The sequence below is a fragment of the Terrapene carolina genome, unplaced genomic scaffold (genome assembly GCF_002925995.2).
Source record: "Terrapene carolina triunguis isolate 2854851 unplaced genomic scaffold, T_m_triunguis-2.0 Scaffold66, whole genome shotgun sequence".
NCBI classification, from domain to species: domain Eukaryota; kingdom Metazoa; phylum Chordata; order Testudines; family Emydidae; genus Terrapene; species Terrapene triunguis.
In genome coordinates, this window is record NW_020664417.1 from 78,528,267 (window position 1) to 78,553,611 (window position 25,345).

The following is a 25,345-nucleotide window of genomic DNA, read 5'->3' on the forward strand; positions in this document are numbered from 1 at the left end:
GCATTATGAAATCAATAGCTTTGTGCCTTGTGGGTTTAGATTGTCAAGCAAATTTCTTCCATGGATTGTGGGCTAAACTCATCCCTTATGTAACAGTAATGAAATCACAGATTCACACAGAATGAACTTGGCCCTGTGTTTACAAGTCTATGCATCTTTACTCATTTTCATGTGTTTTTTTCAAATCAGTTACTGGCAGTTGTCCACCAGGTGGCAATAAAAGCCTTATTTAACAGAAGTGAATTATATTTTTGTGTCTTGCTTCAGATGACTGCATGACCGATAGATATCATGGCTCCAATTCAGTAATTAAGCCTGGTTTATTTGTTTATACATACTCTGTATGCAGTCAGAAAACTCTTGCTCTGTACACTATCAGCAATTATAAAACCTGTTCATTTATATTAGTGTGTGGTTATGCAGTTAATAAACTGGGTAGAAATCTGGAACTCTAACAGTAAACTGTAACAAAGTGATTTCTTGACAATGCTTGCTATTAGAGTAAAAGCTGGAGCAGTCACCATTTCCACCAATAGCAAGGATTTGTGCAGGCTTCAATCTGTGGCTATTATGAACTGATAGCGTATCAAGTTTCATAATGTGGGTTATCACTGTGTGTCTTGGCAATTTATGTTCTTGTTTAGTCTGAAAAATCAGTGCTATATTTTATGAGCCATTGATTTAGCTAAATACATTCAATATATTCTTCTGGTTTTTATATTTTGCAGTTCTCCAGGGATAACTAAGTTCACCAGAAGCAATGAGTAAGACTGTGCAAAAGAATATCAATGCTCAGTTTTATTTAGTTGTGTTATCTATATTCCACCAAATATTTCATTAAAAAACAATATAGGCTTCCCAATAACATCTACCCCTACACATATTGTTGTCTGATTGGCCTGGGTGATTAGCCAATATTCTGGGCCTTGCAGGATTGTTTCTGTGAGGAGGAGAAATTGATTATATGAGTCAGATATACACCTCTACCCCGATGTAACGCTACCCGATATAACATGAATTCGGATATAACGCGGTAAAGCAGCGCTCTGGGGGGGCGGGGCTGAGCACTCCGGTGGATCAAAGCAAGTTCGATATAACGCAGTTTCACCTATAACGCGGTAAGATTTTTTTGGCTCCCGAGGACAGCGTTGTATCGGGGTAGAGGTGTATTATTTGGTACAATCCTGTTTATTTACAAAGCAGTATGGATTAAAAATATTTTAAAAATTTGGTTTATTTATTTAGATTTTTAAAATTTAAATACATTTCTTTTAAAAATATATATAAATTTGAAATGATTAAACCTATATTAAGGCCTCAATTTAGTATAATCTATTAAAATAATTTAAAGTTAAATAAAAAATATTCAAGCCAATATTTGCTGCCAAAGCTTTAAAGAAAATCAAACCATTGAATTGGTGGAAGTCACTGGCTAAGGACATGAACCAGAATTTGTTGAAATGCTAAACCAGTTTTGACCGCAGTAGCCTCTTTTGCAGATACAGAGAGAATACTGTATTGTCTTCATTTCAGTTTATTTGACTAGTTCAGTTCAATGACTAGTTCATTCAAAGTTAAGAAACCAAGTGGTTGAAAAAGCATGAAAGTTTGTTTCCGCTACCGCTCTGAATAAAAATGATATGTGAGGGTGGGATCTACTAGTTTTAAAACCTTGAAGGACATGGTGACCCGAAGCAATCAGTTCAATACTCCAACTACAGAACTTTCTTTGTTTAAAAATAAACCAGTTTTAAATGCAAAACATGTTTTGCTACTTTCCTTATGTATCCCGCACATTTAAGGTTGTTTATTAGTTTACATAAAACTATTTTAAAATACTAGCTTTGTGAATTTTAATTGAATTCCAGCTTCCATCCAAATACTGCTTGACGCGAGTTGCAATTAAAAAATTAATCTATTCAATAAGAAATGCATCATTAACCATTTTCTAACATAATTAAAAGGTAAAATTTAAAAATCTGAATAAATGTAATTTAAGGTAAATAATTGTATAAAAAGCATGCATAGATAGTATATCCTGGTTAGCAAAAAAGAGTACCAAATTTAGTGTAAAGGTTATATTTAATTGCAAATCAACACGTTTTAAGGAGGATCAACATCTCTTTAGGAAAAGTACAAATATAAACCAAGATTAAAATTGATGTTTTAAATCAAGGTTTCCTGCTTGTTACATAAATAATAAAATCAGCACTTTAAATCACTTTGATTTAGATCAATCCATCCTGTTACAAAGAATGTGCAAAATCCTGTTTCCCTGATTATAGTAAGAACAGACAGCATGCCTTCCTTGTTCACTATTTCCAAATGTGCCCTCCAGTCAGTTCTGTGCACCAGGAGCTCTGTGTCTCTGACCTCACTCGGGGCCATGCTTGATTGTTTCAATTGCTGCATCCTGGCTTTCTGCATCTAACACACAGCTTGACAAACATTTTCCCAGCCCTCCTGCTTGTTAACCAATCCCAGGGAAACCCCTCACTCCACATGGCTTAGCCCTGCTCAAGCTTTGCCATCTGCTCAAGACACTGGGCCAATAGCCTCCTACTGTTTCCAGCTATCACTACATAAAGGAGTATTAATTACTCCTTCCACTTAGACTGAAACAAGGGTGCATAGCACACCAATTGGCTTTAACCAGGTCTGCAACTGTCTGCAGATCAAAGATGGCAGCCATTGAATTCTTCCAGCACAACAGTATAGAAATATAGTTGAAATTTGAAAAATAGTTTAAAAGCAGATGCTGCTGCCGCCACTTCATTGTCTCCCTTGCTCCCCTTACCAGATTGAATACACCATCCCTTCCAGATAACACAACTCTCAAAACTACCAAGTCAACACCCTTGTGATGGGTTGGATCACAGAAACCCCCCTGGGAGCTGCCAACTGATGTGCCAAGACTACTTCTGCTCCTGTTTTCCCTGCCAGCTCAGGACTCCAGCACTCTGTCTTGCTGCGCCAGACACTCCCATCTGCTCCAACAAAGACCCAGAGTCTGAATTACTTGCCCCAAAGCTGCAGGTTTACCTGAAAACAGCTCACAGAAGTGTGCTTGTCTTTAGCACTCAGATGCCCAACTCCCAATGGGGTCTAAACCCAAATAAATCCGTTTTACCCTGTATAAAGCTTATGCATGGTAAACTCATAAATTGTTCGCTCTCTATAACACTGATAGAGAGATATGCACAGTTGTTTGCTCCCTCAGGTATTAATACATACTCTGAGTTAATTAATAAGTAAAAAGTGATTTCATTAAATACAGAAAGTAGGATTTAAGTGGTTCCAAGTAGTAACAGACAGAACAAAGTAAGTCACCAAACAAAATAAAATAAAATGCGCAAATATATGTCTAATCAAACTAAATACAGATAATCTCACCCTTAGAGAGGCTTCAGTACGTTTTTTCCTCAGACTGGACACCTTCCAGGCCTGGGCACAATTCTTTCCCCTGGTACAGCTCTTGTTCCAGCTTAGGTAGTCGCTAGGGGATTCTTCATGATGGCTCCTCTCTCTTCCTGTTCCGTTCCACCCCTTTATATATCTTTTGCATCCCGCGGGAACTCTTTGTCCCTCTGGGTTTCCACCCCCCCTCACTGGAAAAGCACCAGGTTAAAGATGGATTCCAGTTCAGGTGACATGATCACATGTCACTGCAAGACTTCATTACCCACTTGCCAGCACACACGTATACAGGAAGACTTACAGGTAAAACACAGCCATCTGCAGACAATGGTCCTGGTTAATGGGAGTCATCAAGATTTCAAACCACCATTAATGGCCCACACTTTGCATAATTACAATAGGCCCTCAGAGTTATATTTTAGATTTCTAGTTTTAGATACAAGTGGTATATTTATACAAATAGGATGATCACACTCAGTAGATTATAAGCTTTGTAATGATACCTTACAAGAGACCTTTTGCATGAAGCATATCCCACTTACATTATATTCACTTATCATATTTTTATAAAACCATATAGACTGCACAACATCACAACCCTTTCTTACAAATCTAAAATCTTCACCCCTTGGAGTGGGGACTCACAAGCCATCCTTTACCAAATGAACAATTTTACCCCTCTACCTCCTCCAAGAGTTTTCAGGTCTCTTTCTCAGCTCCTTCAGCACAGGTCTCACTCAGAAGAGGGAAATGATTTATAGACCTGCCTCTGTTCCCATAGTTTCCATGATCCCTGAGATCTACAACTCCAAAAATGCCTCTTTCTAGGCTGAAATTAGTAAAAGGCCTGCGTGTAATAGGCCAGCATGCCCTGTTACAACCATAAAAAGCCAGAAAATCCCTAATTTAGTCATCACCCTTGCAACCTAGACCCAGCATTTTGTTTTCTACTCGTTATCTCACCCAAAATAGCATGCCTCCACCTTCACACAAGATGGCCATCCTTTATCTCTTGCTGTGTAGAGAGGTTAAAAATGGAAGTTGAACTGAAATAGAAGGATTATGTTAAATTGTAGATTTTTAGTTGATGGTTATGTTGAAGTGTGATGTGTAGGAAGATTGTGATTAGAAGGATTTTTTTTTTAATGTGGACATAGTTTACAATAGGGTTTCTTTAAATGTGTCAATTATAGGATCTGCACCATGGGGCCTCAAACCTCCAACATGAGACTAACTAGAACACCCCTAGGGAAGTGCCTCCTCAGTCCATCCTACTGCTGGGCTGTAACTTCTGTGCTGGGTTTCTAAATGGTACAGCACAGAGTTTTATCTGGTCTTCCCAAAGGCCTGTGCAACCCCTTAGGCCCCGAGAGCTCCAGGCAATGTGCCAGCTTTGCCTACTACTGCCGAGCCTATCTCCCTATAGTCTTTGGGATGAATGGACTAGTGAGCAAGCTGGCATGATCAGAAAAACAGAGGAAGGTGCAGAACTTGACATTTCCATCAGCTACTCTCAGTGCAGCTCAAACTAGCTATCCTGAATCAAAGGACTGACTTTTTTTAAAAGTTCAGAAGTAGCTTATGCTATGTCCAATGTATCTGAGTAGGAGAATTTGTAGGATTGTAGGAGTGAGGTTGTTTAGCTAGAGTAGCCCAAAGAAATGTGGGCAAAAAGGGAGCATTTGAAAGCATTTTCTCTACAATAGTAAATATTTTCCTGAAAAAAATTATGTAGACAAATCAATAAAACATTATTGTGCCAAATGTGCAGACTAAAATCAAGCATTGAAGTGTAAACCAAGGATTTTAATCCTGCCCTAAGTGTAAATCTCAACACAACCTTAATTATGCAACTGCTGCAGATGCCTTTATAATTTGGGTTTATACAATGTAGTTTTGAAGCTAGTAAAATAAGGCTCATACCACCTCACTTGGTCTTAAATCTGTTTACAACACTGAAAGCTATAAAGGAAACTATAAAGTGCTATGTGTCAAATAACATAGCTTTTGTAGTGGCTTTTGCTATAGAAGCCAATTACATTTTATTGATTTACCATTAGCGGTAAGAATGTTTATCATCATAATTGGTATTATCTTGTTACTACCTGTATCACTGTTAGGAAAAATTACCCAAGTTGAACAGAATTTAACTACCATATATAACTCCCTCTAAAGTCAGTAGGAACTGAATTGCTAAAGCACAAGCACCTCTGAAAATTTAGAAAGCAACTAAAGGTATATTTTAACTATTACACAAGTTAAAATAGTTATTAACTTTTTAAGAGCATCTTGTTCTCTACATGTCCTAAGTGTATAGGGCTATGGAATATTCTGATGTGGTTCCCTTGGTCTCCTCTGTTGAACCTGTTCCACTGTGGATAAATAATGAAAACATCCATAGGAACAGGATGACTAAATTCTGGGTTTCTCAGGTCAGTGCTTTACAGAGCACAGAGTCAGTCTTGTGCTTGTGCTCTGGCCCAATGATTCTTCCATTATTCAGTTACACTTCAATAGCTTCACTATTGGGCCAGAGAGAGAGAGAGAGAGAAAACATGGGAATGACTCTGTAGCCTGGTGGTTAGAGCACTCGTGTGGGAGACCTAAGATCCAGTCCTCATGCTCCAATGATTTTTTAAAATTATTTATCCTCCGTGAAACAGCTTCAATAGATGAGACTGAAGGAGCCCCACATCAGAACATCCTATAATCCAGTGGTTAGAGTACTCACATAAGAGGTGGCAGATGCCTATTCAAATTCTTTCTCTTTCAGGTAAAGGGGGTCTAGAACTGGATGTCTCCCACATCTCAGGTGAGTACCAAGAGATGTACCATAGCACTATCTCAGGTGAGCCCTCTTCTTTCCCCACCCCCACCCTGCTGTTTTATGTAAGCTCACCTATAGGGGCCCAAGCTAATAGGTGAGATCTGAGCATGTTTACTTGTCTGGGCCTTGCCAACAGGTTAGGTGGAGGAACGCCTGTCTTCCCCCATTCATGACTCGCTCTGGAGCTCAGGTGTCTGGACACTTGGTGCGGTGAGGCAGTGCACATGTGCAGAGGCAGAAATGTAGGCATCTTGGGAACTTTTAATGCAAAAATTTAAGCATCAAATGAGTTTAGGTGCCTATAGGATTCTGGGCCAATTGAGTAGGGGTTTTGTGAATACCAGTGGGGACTGATTCTGGGATTTAGGTACCTAAAATGGAAGTTAGGTGCTTAAGTCCTTTTGTAAACCTAGACCCTAGGGCCAGATTCACAAAGGTATTTAGGCACCTAAAGATGCAAATAGGAACCTAGGGGATTTTCAAAGGTACCTAACTCCTTAGGTGCCCAGCTGTTTTTTAAAACCCAGCTAGGCATCAATCAGCATCTTTAGGCACCTAAATACCATTACAAATCTGGTCCTCAATTTCCAGTGAAATTGGGGTGTCTAATTCTCTTAGGGTTTGTCTACCTACAAAAGTTATACTGGTTTAACTAAAACTATCATAGTTATACCAGTACAACCCCTACTATGGATGAATTTATAATTGTATAAAGGTGCTTTATATTAGCATAGCTATTCTCATATGGGAAGAGTAATAAGCTAGACCAGTATAAGGTGCCTTTATACCAGTATAACTGTGTCCACCCTAGGGATTGTACTGGTATAACTATTCAGTTTTTTAAAAAAATCAATGACAGTTATAACCAGTACAAAAATTGTGTGTAGAATAGGCCAAAGTCTCCTTTGAAAATCCCAGCCAGAAAGCATCATGGTGAGCCCACTGCTTTAAAAAGATTTTGGGGGGTCATAGAGAACCTATTTAGATTGACGTCTTGATAATCTTCTGCCAAAGGCAAAGATTAGAGACTGGAGAGAAGATCTCCGAGAAAGTCAAGACTTTCAAATCCAGTATCTTGTTTGTTTGTTTTTTAACATCTTTCCATTTGGATCAAGACCATTTAATGACATAGCAATAGCCACACTGAGGAACAGTCATCCGTGAACAATGGCAGAAAGTATCCCGTCCTTGATGCTACTGATCTACTGGCAAGCTTTTATACCACTGAAAACTGGGTATTGATGGGTAGGTTGCAACATTTGGCAGTAGTGGTCAAAACAGCTCTTCAGTGGTTGAGCTCATTCTTATTACAAAAGGCCTCAAAGCTGGTGATGGACACTTGCCATGTCATCACCTGAGTTCCCTTTATGGGGTGCCACAATTCCCCTGACCTCCAATATTCAACATCTGCGCACACTCTTTAAGAAAGATGTGAACGGACTGGAAAGAGTTCAGATGAGAGAGAGAAAAATATCAAAGGTTTAGAAAACATGACCTATGAGGAATGGTTCAAAGAACTGGGCATGTTTAGTCTAGAGAAGAGAAGGCTGAGGAAGGACCTGATAAGTCTTCAGACATGTTCAGGGCTGGTTTAAAGAGGTTTCAAAGAACAGATTAGACAGACACCTGTCAGGGATGGTCTAAGTATACTTAATCCTGTCTCAGTGCAGGGGGATGAACTAATGATGTCTTGAAGTCCCTTCCAGCCCTAGTTTTTTTTTATTACATTTTATATATGAGAATACTAGGAGATATTCTAAAGGATTGTAGAGGGCTGAGATATCACCAGTGATACACAGCTGCTTGTCTCTTTACCTATTGAGCTGTCTCAACTATCTCATTAACCTGTAGACTTTTTTGCTTGGGTAAGGGGCAACTGGCTCAAGTTCAATCAGAATTAAACTGAGGCAATTCAGTGAATTGAGCAAAATGCCTATAGGAAATTGGGAGATTTGTGCACCCTTCTTTTTGAGGTGCAAGGTCCAGAATTAAGGAGCTTCATCATGGAAGTCCATATTGCACCAGTACCTCAGATTAATTGTTATCATTTCCACATACTCCAGAAGCTGTCCTTTTATCTCTCTTTGTCCTCAAGACAAGCATTGAGCATTTGGCTAATTTGCTTCTACTTGGACTTCCCTGGAATTCAATGTTGCTTATTGCATAGGATGTTGTGAGGATTACTTAATTCATGTTTGTCTAGTGCTTTGAATATGGAAAGTGCTCTGCAAGTGTTCTCGGAAGCTGCAGAATATGGTTTTCCCCTCGTGAAGGAGGCAAAGGCATTAGTAACATCTGCTACCCTCATTCTGTCCTCAGTCTAGCACTTAAGACATCTTGCTCCCCTATGTTTCTCTTAGGCAGTTGGATGTCCTTGTTGTCAGTTCTGATTCAGGATATTGATTCAAGGGACTTCCTGAATATATTTGGCAGAGTTCTTCTGATGCAGTCTTTAATTCTTGGTATGAAGCCCTTCGATCTGGGCCAGTTCATTCTTGGTCATGTCTCTTATTTTTCACAATCTTTTCTTTTTTGGATAATTCTCCTTCAAAACTCCAAATCATCACAACCCACTTTGATGTATTTTTTAACTGGCCAGATCCTGGGCCTTTTCATTTTGAGCCATTTTGAGCCTTTTTTTTTTTCTAAAATGTCTAGTATCTGATGCCTCTGATGGGAGCTTTATAAAATAATATAAAATAGCAATATATAATATAAAAATTAGCAATTAAATAAATTACCATCAATAATGAATATTTTATTGAAGACAAGGAGAAAAGATTTTCAAATATTATTCTCTCCAAATATTTTGCTCTCTGGCTGCATTACATTAGGCAGAAATCTAAATATCAGTAGTTGTGTGCTAATTGACATCGGTGCTGTCTGGATGCGGCTGGTCATGCTTTTCATTTTTTCAACTAATTGAACAGGAGTTATCCCTTAAGCGACAACATCTTGTGGGTCTAACACTTACTTTCCCCCCTGAGTCACTACTTATACTACCTGCTGCATTTTTTCGGTTATGCCTCTTCAAAGGAGCTCCCCTTGCAGGGACTGTCAGTGTAAAGGAACCGAAATGGATTACAAGGAGAGGAGAAACTCAGCACTTTAAGCCACAATGGGGCTGTAATCTTATAAAGATGTGTACATATGGTACACTCATCATTCTGGATAAAGGTTTTTCATATGCATTTTCCATTAAAGCAAATGACACCGACATAAACCCGTGTGCATCCAGAGTGTAGAAAACACAATAGTATCCTGTTGGAATAGCAGTACATATTAGTAAAATGCCCCTATTCCTACCAGATTATTCATGAGGATTATAAATAAAACAGCCTCACATCATTTCCGGTGGCATCCTGACAGACATCTCCTGACTCAGTGAATTCCTGTTTACTAGTTATCTTTATTTGCAATCCTTTTTCAAGTTTTCAGTCCACTGTATTTAAAATTTTGCAAAAAAGTTTAATTGCAATATACACTGCTGCATTCCATTCGTCCATTCTATCTAGTAGTTCAATCAAAAGAATCTAGTTAATCTGGCATGATTTGTTTAGTAGACAAACATTGTTCATTAATCATAATTCTATTGATTTTCAATGGGAGTTAGGAGCCTAACTCACTTAGGTGCTTTTGTAAATCTTACTAGACCCTTACCTGCATCTGTAGCTCTATGCAACCTAAAGTCCAGTCCACAAGGTAAACAGAGACAGGTGTCTAGTGGTATTTTCAAAAGTTCCTAGGGAGGTGCGGGGCCCGGGACATTAGAAACTCGGCGCCTATCTGCCAGGGGGTGCTCCCCCCGGCTCTGCCCAGACCCCGCCCCACTCCACCCCTTCCCCCAAGGCCCCATGCCTGCCCTGCTTCTTCCCGCTCCCGCCCCACCCCCACCCAGTTCCGCCCCCTCCCCCGAGCGTGCCGCATCCTCACTCCCTCCCCTTCCCCTCCAGCACCTCCTGACGCCATGAAACATCTGATTCGTGGTAGGCGCTGGGAGGGAGGGCGAGATGCTGATCGGCAGGGCCCGCTGGCAGGTAGGAGGCACTGGGGGGAGATTCTGGTAAGGGGCTCCTCCTCGCCCCCCACCCGCTGCTCGCCCGCCCACCTCACCTCTCCACCCACGGGGGCCCCCAAAGTGCAGGGCCCGGAGTGGTTGCCCGCATTCGCCGTACCCAAGGGACAGCTCTGGTCCTAGGCACTCAACTCCCAGTGACTTTCTAATAGGCACTTTTGAAAATCCCACTAGGCACCTACATCTTTAGGTGCATAAATACCTTAAAATCTGAATCTAAGTCCCTTTTGAAAATGAAATTTAGGCTTCTAAGGCTCTGTCTGCACTAAAGACTTCTTCTGCCATAGCTGTGTTGCTCAGGGGTGTGAAGAGGTGTGATCCCTGACCGACATAGCTGTACTGGCAGAAACCCCTAGTACAGATGCTATTATACCCACAAAATTGTGCTTTTAGTTATATAGTTTAGTTTGTTTATGTGGGGTGGTTTTACTGAACCAGTACAAAGCACAGCTTGGCCAGTATAGCTGTGTCCACACTAGACACGCTTTGCCAGCATAGTATACTGGTATTCCTATATAGGTAAAGCACTCCAAGTGTAAATATGGCCTGTGCTATTTAGGTGCTTTTGAAAATGTTACCCAAGGTCCCTGTCCTGAGGAGCTTGTGAAGTTTCAGTATTGCCTCCAAATAATTGCAACCACATTTCTATCCCCATCAAGTACTGAGCACATTTAGGAATTGTGGTTTAAATTCTCAGAAGTGACCAATGATTTTAGGTGTCTCAAATTAAGACACCTGTAAAGGGATCTGATCTTCAAAGAGGGTCCCTGCTCAATGGTTTCTGAAAATCAGGCTTCTTCTGAGGTGCTTCAGGTTGGGTACCCAACAATTGAGGTACCCAAAATCAATAGTCCCTTTTGAAAATTTCAGCCTATGACTATTGAAATTAAAGCAAAAATTACCTGAAAATTGTATATCTGCTAGGCTGTAGCTGCAAAATTATCTAAAAACTACACACACAAAATAAAGATCTGAAGAGGTCCAAATTTTCACCCTGGCCTCTATATTAGCATGCAGAAAAATGGTAGTTAGATATGAGTGCCCAATCAATCTATTTGCATACACAAATTCTATTTACACACTCAAATGATAATGAGCTCAAAATTGTTTAACAAATGTAAAGGCAGTGTGTTTAATATATTAATCTGTTTATAATCACATTTTGTTGTAGAAGAGCTTTTTCTTCCTGCATTATATAAGACTTTGTCCTAATATTTTTTTAAAGATAAATTGATTTGATTTAGCTGCAGGCTAACTGCAATTTTTGAGTATTATTTGTCCTATTTTTTCCTCTGCTTTCTCTGAGGAATTACATAACTTTTTCATTTCTAATGACTTTTGCCTAAATATAAAACTGTGGCATTATATTATACACCTCCTTTGGCTCCAGACCAACTGGTTCAAGGCCAAAGAGAAGTCTATAATCATATCCCAGAATGCTCGGTGAAGACTTTTTTTTTTTTTTTTTAAATAAGTGGTTCAGCAGGTAAGTTGGTATTTAGTTGAAACTGGTCTTATCTTTAAAATTGCACCTAATACTCTCAATTAATAAAAGGTCACTTGAATATATATGTGACCTTGTGCATTTTGGATGCTATCTGAAATCCATGTGTAGTGGCAATTTGTAAAATAGCCAAAACATGACTGTGTTTTGACAAAGCAGACAAGAATGACTTTTGTGATTTAAATGAACTTAAATCACAAGCAGGATTAACCTGTGCAGAGACCACTAAAAGCTCTATCTCGATTTACTTCTAGGCCAGGGATTCTCAAACTTCATTGCACTACGACCCCCTTCTGACAACAAAAATTACTTCACAACCCCAGGAGAGGGGACAGAAGCCTGAGCCCGCTCGAGCCCCACTGCCCCGGGTGGTGGGCCAAAGCCCAATCCCCACCGCTCTGGGCAGGGGGGCCAAAGCTGAAGCTCCAGGGCTTCAGCCCCAGGCAGGGGGCCTGCAACCTGAGCCCCTCCACTCAGGGCTGAAGCTCTCAGATTTTGGCTTTGGCCCTGGGCAGTGGGGCTCGGACTTCAGCCCCAGGCCCCAGCAAGTCTAAGCCAGGCCTGGCAACCCCATTCAAAAGGGGTCGCGACCCACTTTGGGGTCCCAACCCACAGCTTAAGAACTGCTGTTTTAGAGAATCTGAGCACCTGCAGCTCCCATCTACTCCAGTCCGATTTATGGGTGCTGTTTAAATCTGAAACTCAGGGTCACTTTTATTTAGGAGTCTAAATGTGAATTTAGGAGCTTAACTTTAGGCATCCAGATTTGCAAAATAAATTGGCGAATATCTTCCACATGTTCAAATATTCCAGTCTAGAACACCACATTTCTTAATCACTGATTACATATCTCAATTCTCATATGTCTGAGATTAATATCCCCTTGAATTAGTAGATTTTACCTCTTTATTACCATTCTTTCATTCCCGCCCAGGTCATCTCTAAGAGTTGGTCTACACTTACAAGTTAGGTTGACATAGCTATGTCAGTCAGTCAGGGGTATGAAAAAAACCTCACCCCTGACCAACATAGCTAAACGGGCCTAATGTAGATGCAGCTATGTTCCATCTTCCATCAACGTAGCTAACTTTGTCTAGGGAAGTGGTTTTTCTACTCCAATGGAAAAACCCCTTGCAACAGTGTAGGCTGCATCTACAGTTTGTCAGCATAGCTACACTGACATAGCTATGCTGGTATAGTCTCCATAGTGTAGACACAACCTTAGTACAGTATTAATATAGAAAAACCAGAGAATCACTGTTTTTTTGCATATTTTATGTTACTGCTTTTAACACTGTCAGGTCTTCATCTTTGTCTCTAACCTGATAGTTTTTGATCATTCACTGAAGATTAACTACCAGATGTGTTTATTAACACAAACATTTCTTCATCCGTTTCAACATGAATATCTGACAATTTAATTAAAATCCACCCTTAAAAGTCTGTCACATACTCATTGTCACTTTTGTTTTCTTGGTTTGTACGTTAGGGAAGAAGGATAGGTTTATGATTCAAGGAATTGAATTCTATTTCCACCTCTGCCACGCGTGTCAAGTATCCTTGAGTACTTCACTTAACCTCTCCGAGCTTCAGTTTCCCCATCTGCATAACAATAATTAATACTAAACTACCTTACAAGGCTGCTGCTAAGGTTAATTCACTAATGTTTGCCATGTGCTTTCAGATCTTCGGATGTAATAAACTCAATAGTAGCAGTAGCCAGTGTGTATTTGCAAAGATCACTGGTTTGTTTAAAAAAAAAAAAAGGATTAGTGGTCTGAGTTCTGTTTGATTTAAAGAAGCAATTCTCTCTTCACTACATGCAGGTGCAGCCTCTTTTAGCATTAAACACAGATATGTAGAGGACTGAGTGCCTTTGAATAAATAAACTGGTGGGACAGCTGGCAAACAACAACAGCTAACACTTTCTTCTTTATTTCAGCAGAGTGTGTGTCTTTTTATGAAAGCTTTTGTTGCACAAGCAATTGCTGCATTGTTCTGCATCAGCACTGTTCCTAATCCTGATTTGGGAGCATCAGCTGATAACTTGACAGGGTGTGACACATGGTATGTTAAAGTGTTTTCAGCTGCATTGACATGATAAATTGTAATGGCTCCAAAAGAGCCAATTCAGTTGACTGTGGCAATGAACCACAAACTGCAAAGACGACTATACATGGCAGATGTGTATGCAGCATCTTTAAGGCTGAACATGTCAATATGCACATGAGTAATTTTCTCGTTTAAATTATTTTTGAAAAGAAAGGGACTTACTCCTCTTTGTAAAGAAACAAAAATTTATACTTAAGCACTGGTGAAAATGAAAATCCTAGTAATCTGCTGTCCAGTCCTGTTGGTTGGAGAGTGCACCTTGCTAGAACCGTTTCACATTCTCCATTTCCATACGGAGAGAAGCCTCTACAGTACCTCCAATCCCTAAACCCCCTTTCAGACTGAGAACTTGACATGATTGATACATACTCTGGTCACAACAGGACATAGGTTGCCCTGTCTACTTGTTCCTCCCACCACACCTCCTTTGTTTGTCACAACCTTAATATTATTTAAACATATTAGGCCACATTCATTCCTAGTACAACTCTATTCTATTGCAACAGGGATGTATTTGGTCCAAATTTGGCCATAGTCTGCTCTGTTACAAAGGTGAATTGTATTGGTATGAGAGCAGAATTTGCCTCAATTTTAGTACAGTAAACAAGATTTTATTCTAGTATAATTTCTAATAACTGCCAGTAGAGACAAGTTTAGCATACTTCCTATTTGCACAACCAGGGCTTCTTTTCAGTTCACTATGTAACACTACAACTATTTACTACAAACTACATGAATATCATTTTTACATTTTGCTTGTGGTAGTATTCAGGGTGCACACTCCATGGACCAAATTCTGCTGATTTACATCTTTGTAATGTCAATGAACTCAATGAGATTCCAGAGCAAGTAAATCAGAGCAGAATTTGACTTAATGAGTCAAGCCAATGGTGAGCAATTCCACTACTAGGTTGGTTGTTCTGTTGCCTGCCCACCAGTTTTTTGGTTTTTTTTTTTAAAAGCACAAACAAGTATAGCATTTTCTCAGAGATCACTAACTTTAGCTAAAGATTGCTGTCCCATGACTGTATACCTCCACACCAGGGATGTGTATTATATGTTGTGCACTGGTCACTTGCTTGATTCTGTACAAGACACACTATCAGGAGGAGGATTTTACAATTGATTGAGCAGACATAGCAAAATGACACGCAACAGGAAACCCAGAGGAAAGAACAGTATATGTTTTTTAAAATATAGTTAATTTAATATTCTGCCTTTTGCATCCTTCTGGGAGAAGTAAGGTTTTTTTTAGGAGAGATGTGAATGAAAAACAAGGAGGGAGCCAGTGTATTGGGAATACATGGGAATGTATCACTGCATTCATGAAGCAGCATAGAAAAAAACAAACGTGGGAATAGGAGAAGGAAATAAAGAATACATGAAATTCTAGTGTGTCTTAGTCAAGTCTAGTATTTGTAGAGAATAGTAAAACCAAATTTCAACATCTATGAATGAAAAGATATTAGGGTTAAGCACAACTTCTACTCATAATTCCTTTTCTTCACTGGCACTGACCGAAGGAGCTCTGCAGCTTTTCACGACCTCAAAAAACAGCAGAAATGTGGAATATTCCTCCTCTCATTTATGTCATGACCAAACCAGTGTGATGAAACATGAATTGAACATGCAACTGATGCCTTAGGTTATCTGTGGAGCATAAACAAAAATATTTCCAAGCACACAATTGTGGCAGATAGTTTTGAGGGTAGAATCTATCTCGCTAAAATGCTTCTCTGTAACTTATTTGGAAATTTCCCCCTTTTATGAGACAATAGAAAGAAATTTAGGTGATGTGTATTAGTCCAGGAGTGGAGAGTTTGGTAGTACCAAGTCAGATTGTCATAAAGCAGTCAGGATTTTGAGAATTAGATAAGGGTATTCCACTGCACAGTGGACTTAGCTGTGGCCTAAACACACCGGGTTCTTTAGCTAACAGCTCTGTTTCTGTGGCTTGCCAAGAAAGTTGTGAAAAGAGACCTGGGGACCAAAACTAAACTTAAAAACTGGTGTTTGTGGAAGGTTCCTACAACACATCAGTGATTGCGGCTGTAGTGGAAGATTAATTTTGTTTTGTTAAAAACAAAGTCTAGACAACAAGTGAAATCTAGCAACATCCAACTAGGAGGTCCTGCAGTGGCAACTTCTGATTTGTGAATGTGGCAAGGTACTTCATAATGACCTCATTCCTTATACTCTTCTACTGTAACCACCGGTAGCAATCTATCTATGACAACAGTTACGCATAAGCTGGAGATGAAACGGATCATAAACTCTCTGATGGCTAGTGCTCATTTTGTGTATCTAGTGTGCAAAGTGCAGGGCTTTGTCAGCTTGTGGCACTCCTTTTCTCAACCTCTAATATATACCCCTTTTCCTGCTCTGCAGGTTGTAGCATTATGGGGTGAGCTGGGGCTGAGCAGGATGAACGGCTCCAAGCTATTCAGTACAGCAGTCAAGTTATTTGCTCACAGAAAGTGTTGAGCAAGCAGATTACTATATGACATGAATATCTCTGGGTAGGACTGGGTCCTATATAGGGACATTTTTAGAGTATGATCACTGTTCTGTAAATGCAGATCACCAAAGAGTAGAAGAACCTATGCAGTGGGGGGCTATGCAGAACTGTAGTTGGTTTGGGATACTGCTGTCCTCCTCAATGGCCATTAGAACAGAGAGGCATTTTCCCAGTGCATATGCTCAAAGAGGTATGTTTTTAGTAAGAGAGGGAAATTAGCTCTTTATACTTCTTATTCACATTGTATCATGCCCTGCCACTTGGCTTTTCTGTGACTGTCAGTCCATCAGTGTTGATTACTTATCTGCTCACAGATCTCTCCTCTCTGCCCTCTCTTCCCTTTTGTCCATTGATATGCTTGTTAACTCTCTCCGTGTTTCACTCTTCTCCATCCTTGATTCTTTTGCCCCCCCTCCTATCACAAGGTCCTCCCTGACAACTGCCAGCTCTGGCTCACCCCCAACATCCATTTCCTCTGCTCCTGCTCTCACACTGCAGAGCGACTCTGCTGGAAATTCCGTGACCAGACTGACTTCCTCTGCTACAAATTAATTCTCTCCTCCTTCAGTTCAGCCCCCTGGCTAAACAACGCCACTTCTCCAACTTAACTGAATCCCACACTTGCTTGCCCAGCTGCCTTTTCACCACCTTTGAATCACTTCTCAAACCCTCCCCTCCTCTTTGCCTCCACTTCTTTCTCCGCACACAATTGTGCCAACTTCTTCCAAGAGAAAATTGACAAAATATGACATGGCCCTCTCCCTCCCGAGAGCTTGCCTTCCCTTCCCCTCCTACAACTCTCGCCTTCTTCTCCCCTGTCACAAATGCCAAAGTTTCTCAACTGCTCTCCTCTAACCCCTCCAATGACCCATCCCATCTCCCATATGCCCACTTTCATTCCCTCCCCTCCCCTTAACCTCTTGCTCTCCTCTGGCTCTTTCCCCTCAAAACACAAGTATGCTCTAGTCCAGGGTGTCTCAACCTTTTTGATACTAAGGACCAGTAGCACAGCTGGGGGGGGAGCAGCCGCTCCCACTGAGCAGAAAAGTGGCGCCTTTTTAATTTTTACTCACCCGGCAGCGCTCCGGATCTTCGGCGACGCTCCGGGTCTTTGGCGGCACTTCGGCGGCGGGTCCTTCAGCTGCTCTGGGTCTTTGTCGGCACTTCGGTGGCGGGTCCTTCAGCCGCTCTAGGTCTGCTCCGGGTCTTCGACGGCACTTCGGCGACGGGTCAGTCGGGGTTTTTCTTTTTTCTTTCATTTTTCTTCGTGGCGGGTGGCACCTTTTTTTATGTGTTCGTTCCCCCTGCTGCTAAAACCTGGCTTCGCCACTGCTAAGGACTAGCTTGCTGCCTTCCTAAACTGTGTCAGGGAGATTTCAGGGAATGGCGCGGGTCCACGGACCAGTTGTTGAGAAATACTGCTCTAGTCTCTTCCATCTTAAGAAAACCTTTGACTCTACTTGCCTTTCTAACTACTGCCCTACCTCCATTTCATCTCTAATCTCATTGACCTCACTGTCTTCAATCGCTGTCTGGAGTTCCACTCCTCCAATTCTATCCTAGGCCCTCTCAAATCTAGCTTCAGCCCCTTGTATTCCACTGAAACTGCTCTCCCACAGTCTCTAATTACTTTTTTCTAGCTAAAGATCAGAACCAATACTCCCTCCTCATTCTCCTTGGCGTACCAGAGGAATCATAGAAATGAAGGGTTGGAAGGGACCTTGAGAGGTCATCTAGTCCATCCCCCCGTGCTGAGGCAAGACCAACTTTACCTAGACCAGTGGTTATCAACCACTGGTATGTGTACCCCTGGGGGTACTTAGAGGTCTTCCAGGGGGTACATCAACTCATCTAGATATTTGCCTAGTTTTATAACAGGCTACATAAAAAGCACTAGTGAAGTCAGTACAAACTAAAATTTCATACCGAGAATGACTTGTTTATACTGCTCTATATACTGTATACTCAAATGTAAGTACAATATTTATATTCCAGTTGATTTATTTTATAATGATATGGTAAAATGAGAAATTAAGCAATTTTTCAGTAATAGTGTGCTGTGACACTTTTGTATTTTTATGTCTGATTTTGTAAGCAATTATCTAAATGAGATGAAACTTAGGGGTAAACAAGACAAATCGGACTCCTGAAAGGGATACAGTATCCTGGAGAGTTTGAGAACCACTGACCATCCCAAGTACACATATCAGCCACCTGTGATGGTCAGCCATGCTCTTCTTGAAATCTTGTCTTCCCTTGGCTTTGTGACTCTGTCCTCTCCAGCTTCTCCTCCTGCCTCTCTAATTGCACCTTCAGCAGGACCTTCAGAGGATCCTCTTCATCCCCTCCTCCAACCTTGGGAGGTTCCCCAAGGTTCTTCTCTCTTCACCCCTCATCTTTGGGTAATCTCATCCACACACAAATTCAACTATCATCTGTATGCTGACAACTCACAGAACTACCTCTCAACTCCTGTCTCCTTCTAATTCTTCTAATCTAAAATCTTGGCCTGTCTCTCTGACATCCCTGTCTCTCTGACATCTCCTCATGGATGTCTAGCCTTCAGATCAAGCTATATGTGGCTAAAATAGAGTGCCTGCTCTTGCCCTGCTCCATGTCCTGCCCACTACCTCCTTTCTCAATCACTACGTACACCACCACCATCAGGCCTGCCATGCAGGCCCATAACATGGGTGTCATCTTTGACTTGGACCTCTTTCTAAGTCCTTATATCCAGTCTACGTCTAAATCTGACTGATTCTTTCTGCATACCGTTTCTAAGATACAGCCCTTATCCACCCACAAAGCTAAACCTCTTGCTCAAGGTGTCATCATCTTGCATCTCAATGACTATAGCGGCCCTCTCTCTGGCTTGGCACATGCAATCTTGCCCCACTCTTCAGAGTGTTGCGGCAGTGATCATTTCCCTAGCATGTCGCTTTGACCATATCACCCCTGTCTTTGAATCTCTTTACTAGCTCCTCCTTCTCTATCAAATCACACATAAGTTGCTTGTATTCACTTTCAAGGCCCTTCTTGGGCAATCCCCAGCCTCTCATCTCTCATTTTCAATGCTTGCCTCTGATTGGCCCATGATGCCAACCTCCATCACCCACTTATTAAATTTTCAAACAATCACATTTATGCGTTCTCCCATGCTGCTCCATATGCTTGGGAAATACTTCCCATAGAGGTCTGCAAAGCTACCTCATTATCTACCTTCAAATCCATCCTCAAAACTCTTATTTGCTGTGATGTCTACAAAAAGAATTGACAATGATTAGGCTGCTGGTGTGCAGAGGCCACTGCCTATCATGCTGACCAATACCGTCTCACTGTCTGCCTGTACTCCCCCATCTATCTGTCTATCCATTTGTTGTCTCGTTTTATTCTTAGGTTGTAAGTTCTTTGGGGGCAGGGACAGTTTTTTGGCTCTGTTTGTACAGGGCCTAGCACAATGGGGTCCTGGTTCATGATGAGGGCTCCTAGGAATTACAGTAATACAAATAATAAATAGTAATAAATAAAGGGCATATTTCATAGGTACAGTGTATGAATTGTACTTGCTGGAATTAAAAAACGTACGTGAGTTTCCTCATATGCATAATCAATAGTGAGCTGTCTCAGTACATGCTAATTTTGCACATCTTTTAGCTAACTCAGGGATCCAAATGTAAAATCATAGACATTAGAGGTGGAAAAGACCTGCTCAGTCATCTTGTTAATCCCTTTGCCATTGCAAGTTTGTTCCCTACAGTATATTCTCAAGTGCACTTGGGGGCATCATATGGATTTGTGACACAATGCGTGACTTTGGCTCCACAAACCAATGAATGGATTACACTCCCCCAGCTGTAGTTTATTCACTGGTTCAATTCAATAAACTCTGACTAGGGATACAAGCATTGCCAAAGTTAATTGATCAACTACGATAGCCATTGCTTCAGAGAAGTCCTTCCTATATCATTTCCATTTGTGGGGGCAGATTTCACTACAGTATAGGTAATATTTGTTGTTTACTAACAAAGCCAAGAATAATTTGTAAAATGTTGCTTATAAGGTAGAAATATTATTCATCTTATTTATCCATCTCAACTCTGTGTGGGAGAACATAGCTCAGTGGGAATTGCAATTCCCTCTCATATATTATGTATACAGCATTTTGTTAAACATGTAGCGTACATCTTAGTAATGTAACAGCCATACAATTTTTGGCTGAGGAATAGTATGGTAATATGCTTTTCAGTTCAAACAAAGCTGTAACCCTAACTGCCCCATCTTGTAATATGTATTGCAGGCATACAATACTGTGGGTCTATATGTAATTTTGGATTCCATCAATCACAAATAGATTATTAGAAATACCAGTATATATTATATTAATTGTCTCTCTTGCTAATGCATATGTTGGCTAGATTATTTAGAACGTCCAGTTTTAGCAAATTAAAATTAGTTTGATACTTAGTCTTAGTCACTGTTCTGGGTTATTTTTATTTCATATTTGCATTATGGTAGCACACAGCAGCCCTAACCCAGATCAGATCCCATTGCACTTTCCACTATACGAAGAGTGAGAGACATTTCCTGCTTCAAAGAGCGTACAGTCTATATAGACCAGATGGATAAAGGGTTCAAAAGGAAAACGGAGGCACAGAGAGTGTCTCCTGAGTCTTAGTCCAGTGCCCTATAAAGAAAAAAATAATTAGAATCCCATCTTGGATTGGAGAACCAGAACAAACCTCATAGGAAACCTATACTTAGCCAGAGGTAAGACGTGAACAGTGGCCATATTTGTCAGAACATGGAGCACGGATCTGGATATTCTGTACATGCAAGATTGCCAAAGAAAACAGCAGTGTATAACGTAAATGCTTCTGCTGTTATAGTGCTCTGAGATACACCTAATTTTTTAGGATTTTCCCCCCCCCCCCCCCAAAAGCACAGATCAGAATTGATCTCCCAGTGATTGAAAGAGATATAGACAAGCAGGTTAGGCCCAAAATTTCACATACCATAAAAATACTCTGTGCTGGTTTAGGAATATCCTGTGGATCCTAAAAACCTATTTCTGGAATCTGTTACTCCACCAAGAAACTTTTTAAAAGCAAATAATATCCACTGTAAATGCTGCTCTCCCACAAGATTTGTTTTGCTGCTGAAAAGATGGCCTTATACCCACCAAGTTAACTAATGAACTGTATTTCCTAGAATTGTGCTGACGACATTGACATTATCAGTAATGCTTATGACAACAACACAGTCAATGAAGGAAAATCCATTTGGTTTGTATTCCCTGAGAAACAGAAGGGAAAATAAATCAATTATTTGCCAAAGAGAAAAAAGGAAACGATGATAGAAAAAAATTATATCCTGGCCCTTAGAGAGCAAAAATAAGAATCAAAATATACTTTGTATTATCACTTTAAATGGCTCTAAAGGTGATTCTCGGAATAGGATATTGTGGATTTACAAGTATATTCTCTCATTACTTCCAAGTCAAATTTGCTCAGTTTTTCAGTCTAAAGATTAAGGGTGAAATCCTGGCTCCTTTGACTTCAATGGGAGTCTTGGAACCAGGATTTCACCTATAGATTCAGTGCCCATTGCACATCTACCAATGTGATATATGCCATCATGTGCCAGCAATGCCCCTCTGCCATGTACATTGGCCAAACCAGACAGTCTCTACGTAAAAGAATAAATGGACACAAATCTGACATCAGGAATTATAACATTCAAAAACCAGTAGGAGAGCACGTCAGTCTCCCTGGTCATTCAATAACAGACTTAAAAGTGGAAATTCTTCAACAAAAAAACTTCAAAAACAGACTCCAACGTGAAACTGCAGAACTGGAATTAATTTGCAAATTGGGACACCATCAAATTAGGCCTGAATAAAGGCTGGGAGTGGATGGGTCATTACAAAACCTAATTGCCCCATACTAATTTATCCCTACCGTTACTCACAGGGCTGGCTTTATGACCTGCGGGGCCAGATTCCAATACCCGGCAGCAGTCCGGGGCTTCAGCGGCACTTCGTGGCTGGGGGTCCGTTCCGGGTCTTCCGCGGCACCGAAGGACCCCCCCCCCCCGAAAAGCCCCCCAAACCCCCCGGGGAGCCCCCCCCCCCCCCGCCGAAATGCCACCGAAGACCCCCGGAGCGGGGCCCTCTTAGGCGCGGGGCCCGATTCCGGGGAATTGGGTGAATCGTCTTAAAGCCGGCCCTGGTTACTCACACCTTCTTGTCAACTGTTTGAAATGGACCACCCTCATTACCACTACAAAAGTAATTTTTCCTCCTTTGGTATTCTACTGTTAATTGAATTGTCTTTTTAGACTGACCCCCAACTTGGTAAGGCAACTCCCATCTTTTCATGTACTATGTATATATACCTGCTACTGTATTTTCCACTCCATTTATCTGATGAAGTGGGTTCTAGCCCACAAAAGCTTATGCCCAAATACATTTGTTAGTCTCTAAGGTACCACAAGGACTCCTGTTGTTTTCACTTTTCATCAGTAGATCTCAAGGCATCTTGTATTTATCCTCACAATACCCCTGTGATACAGGGAGATATTATTATCCCCATTTCTGGGCACTGATGGCCGACTCCCAAATATAGATAAACTCTTAAGTCCAGATCCTAAAAGGTATTGAAATCAATGGGAGTTAGGCACATAACTAGTCTCTAGCCCTTATGGTGACAAAGGAAATCTTCACCATATGAAATGAGCGTAAACCTACGGCATAAACCAAGCACACAAGAAAGGAGAGGCATGATCATATTATAAAGATCAATTGTGAGCAGTGTCTTGTTTTAGAGGGTGTACTTTGATTTTTGTCAGTGGATCTTGGCTAAGCAACCTTGTTCTATCCTCTCCATCCCCTCAGTGACTTCATAATATGTAGATCAGTATTCCTCAGGATGCCTACATTTGCTTTCCACAAGGTGATGCACCTGCAAGATGACAAGCAGTGCACACTGGTTGTCTGGGGTTACAGAAGACATTAGGAGAGTGCACCTGTAACACATTTCCCCACCCAAAATGGCCTCTTGCTTGGGCTTTGTGAGCTGTGTCTGCCTTGGAGTGCCATGGACTTCAATACAAGAGTTAGTTTTCTGTTTGTTTTGACCTCCCTGTGTTTTACTAATCTGAATGGCAGGTCTGTCTGTCAGTTGGGGGGAAATACTTAAGGGCAAAGTTAGCTGTCCAAATGAGGAAGCACAAAAATCCTAAAATCTCCTACCCATACGCATCATACAGCTTGAGCTTTATAAGGTGGCCCATTGCCTTGGGCTGTCTCCCCTCCCTGTGGCCTCCTCTCGCTTTTTGACTTGGCTCTGACATTGAGAAGGTTGTGCAGGTGCTGAAATACTTATGCACAGCCCATGAACAGCAAAGCAAGCAGCGCCAGAAAAGCTCAATAACGGATCGCGTCCTCCCAATTACCAGGGCCCAGGAAAACAATGCAATTAAAATGATAGATTGGCTGCACCAGCGAGCAGGGCGCACCGGGCGGCTTATTTAGCGCAGATTTTCCTTCTTCATTATAGATTGCAGCGTTTTTGACCCCCTTTCACCAACCCCCGCCTAAGGCGAGGAGCGTGGGAGCCTGGCTCCAGGGGTGTGTATGGAGGCAGCGGCTCACAGGTGCGAGCCCCGGGGAGAGGGAGGCGGGCTGCTCCCTGCTAAGGGGCTGAGTCGGCAGAATGGAGAGATGGGGCGGCAACGCGACCCGCCCTGTCCTCCCCGGCCATAACGCGGCTCCCCAGCATCTCCTCTGCCCCTAGAAGGGGGCAGGCTCGGGGAGCGCCGCACTCCCCCTTCTCGGCCCCAGCTGGGCGCCGCTGCCCCGGGGAGAGAGCGACGAGCGCTCGCGTCTCAGGAACAAAGCCCCCAGCCCCACCCAGCCCCTTTGCACCTCGCCTCCTGCCAGAGGAGCAGGGAGCCTGGGGAGAGAGACGCTCCCCAACCCCCGCTCTGTCCAGCCCGCTTGTACCGCTGCTTCAGCCCTCACAGGGGCCCGGCGAGGTCATTGTCCCCTCACAGCCCAGCCTGCTTGTGCCGCCTGGCGCTCCCCTCCTGACCTCTAGGAGGGAAAAGCGATGCACCTCCACTGCTCCGTGCCACGGATACCCTGGCGGGAGCAATGCACTCAGCCCCAGCCCCTTCGCACCACCGCCGCCCCAGGACCTTGCAAGGGGAACTGCGCCCCTTTGTAGCGCTGCTGCAGGGGGAGCCTTGCCCTGCAGCTGCACCACTAGCCGGCGCAGGGGGAGCTAGCGGTGCGCCTCCCCCGCCCCCCGGGGCCCCTTTGTGCTGCTGCTCGGATCTGCCCTAAGACACGCGGCGGATGCGTCACGGCGGAGGCGCTGCTGCTGCTAGCAACGCGCACAAGCCCATTAACCCCAAGGCAACCCATCCCCGATCGATCCTTTCCCTGCACCCAGCCTCCCGCCCCAAGCCGCTCCGGAGAGGCGTCCGAGCAGCTCCGCCATTTCCGAGCGCTGAAGCAGAAGGGCTTGGAGCATCCCCTGCCTTGCACCCACCCACCGGCCCCACACAAAGGGAAAAGGCAGAGGAGTAGCTGGGGTAAGTCCAAGCCTGTTCTTTCCCTTAGTAGCGGTTCTTTCTGCTGCTGCTCTTTGGGAGAGGGGAGGAGAGCTTCATGCCCAGCATCTCGCGGTGGGGAAGGACGCTGCGCTCCGCTCTCTCACCCACCCACCTCTCCTGGAGATGGGCACGTTCAGAGAAAGGCGAGAAGGGATGGATGCGGAGAGGGGGGCGGTGTCGCTGGACAGAGAGAGATGCAGAGATGGGGACTGTGGAAATGGATTGATGGACGGTGGGGGGGCGGGGAAGCTGTGTCGATGTAGATGGAGGGGACTG

The 25,345-nt window shown here is 42.4% G+C and overlaps 1 protein-coding gene across 1 annotated transcript in view; it reads left to right on the forward strand.

Annotated features, from left to right (window-relative positions):
* Window positions 1–728: 728 nt before the first annotated feature.
* The window catches only part of NSG1 (neuronal vesicle trafficking associated 1), a 56,250-nt gene continuing 31,633 nt past the window's right edge, over window positions 729–25,345 (forward strand). The window contains exons 1-2 of the mRNA XM_024204509.2: window positions 729–764; window positions 6,191–6,229. Coding sequence (XP_024060277.1) covers window positions 761–764; window positions 6,191–6,229 — 43 coding nt within the window. The 5' untranslated portion in view covers window positions 729–760. The remainder of the gene's footprint in view (window positions 765–6,190; window positions 6,230–25,345) is intronic.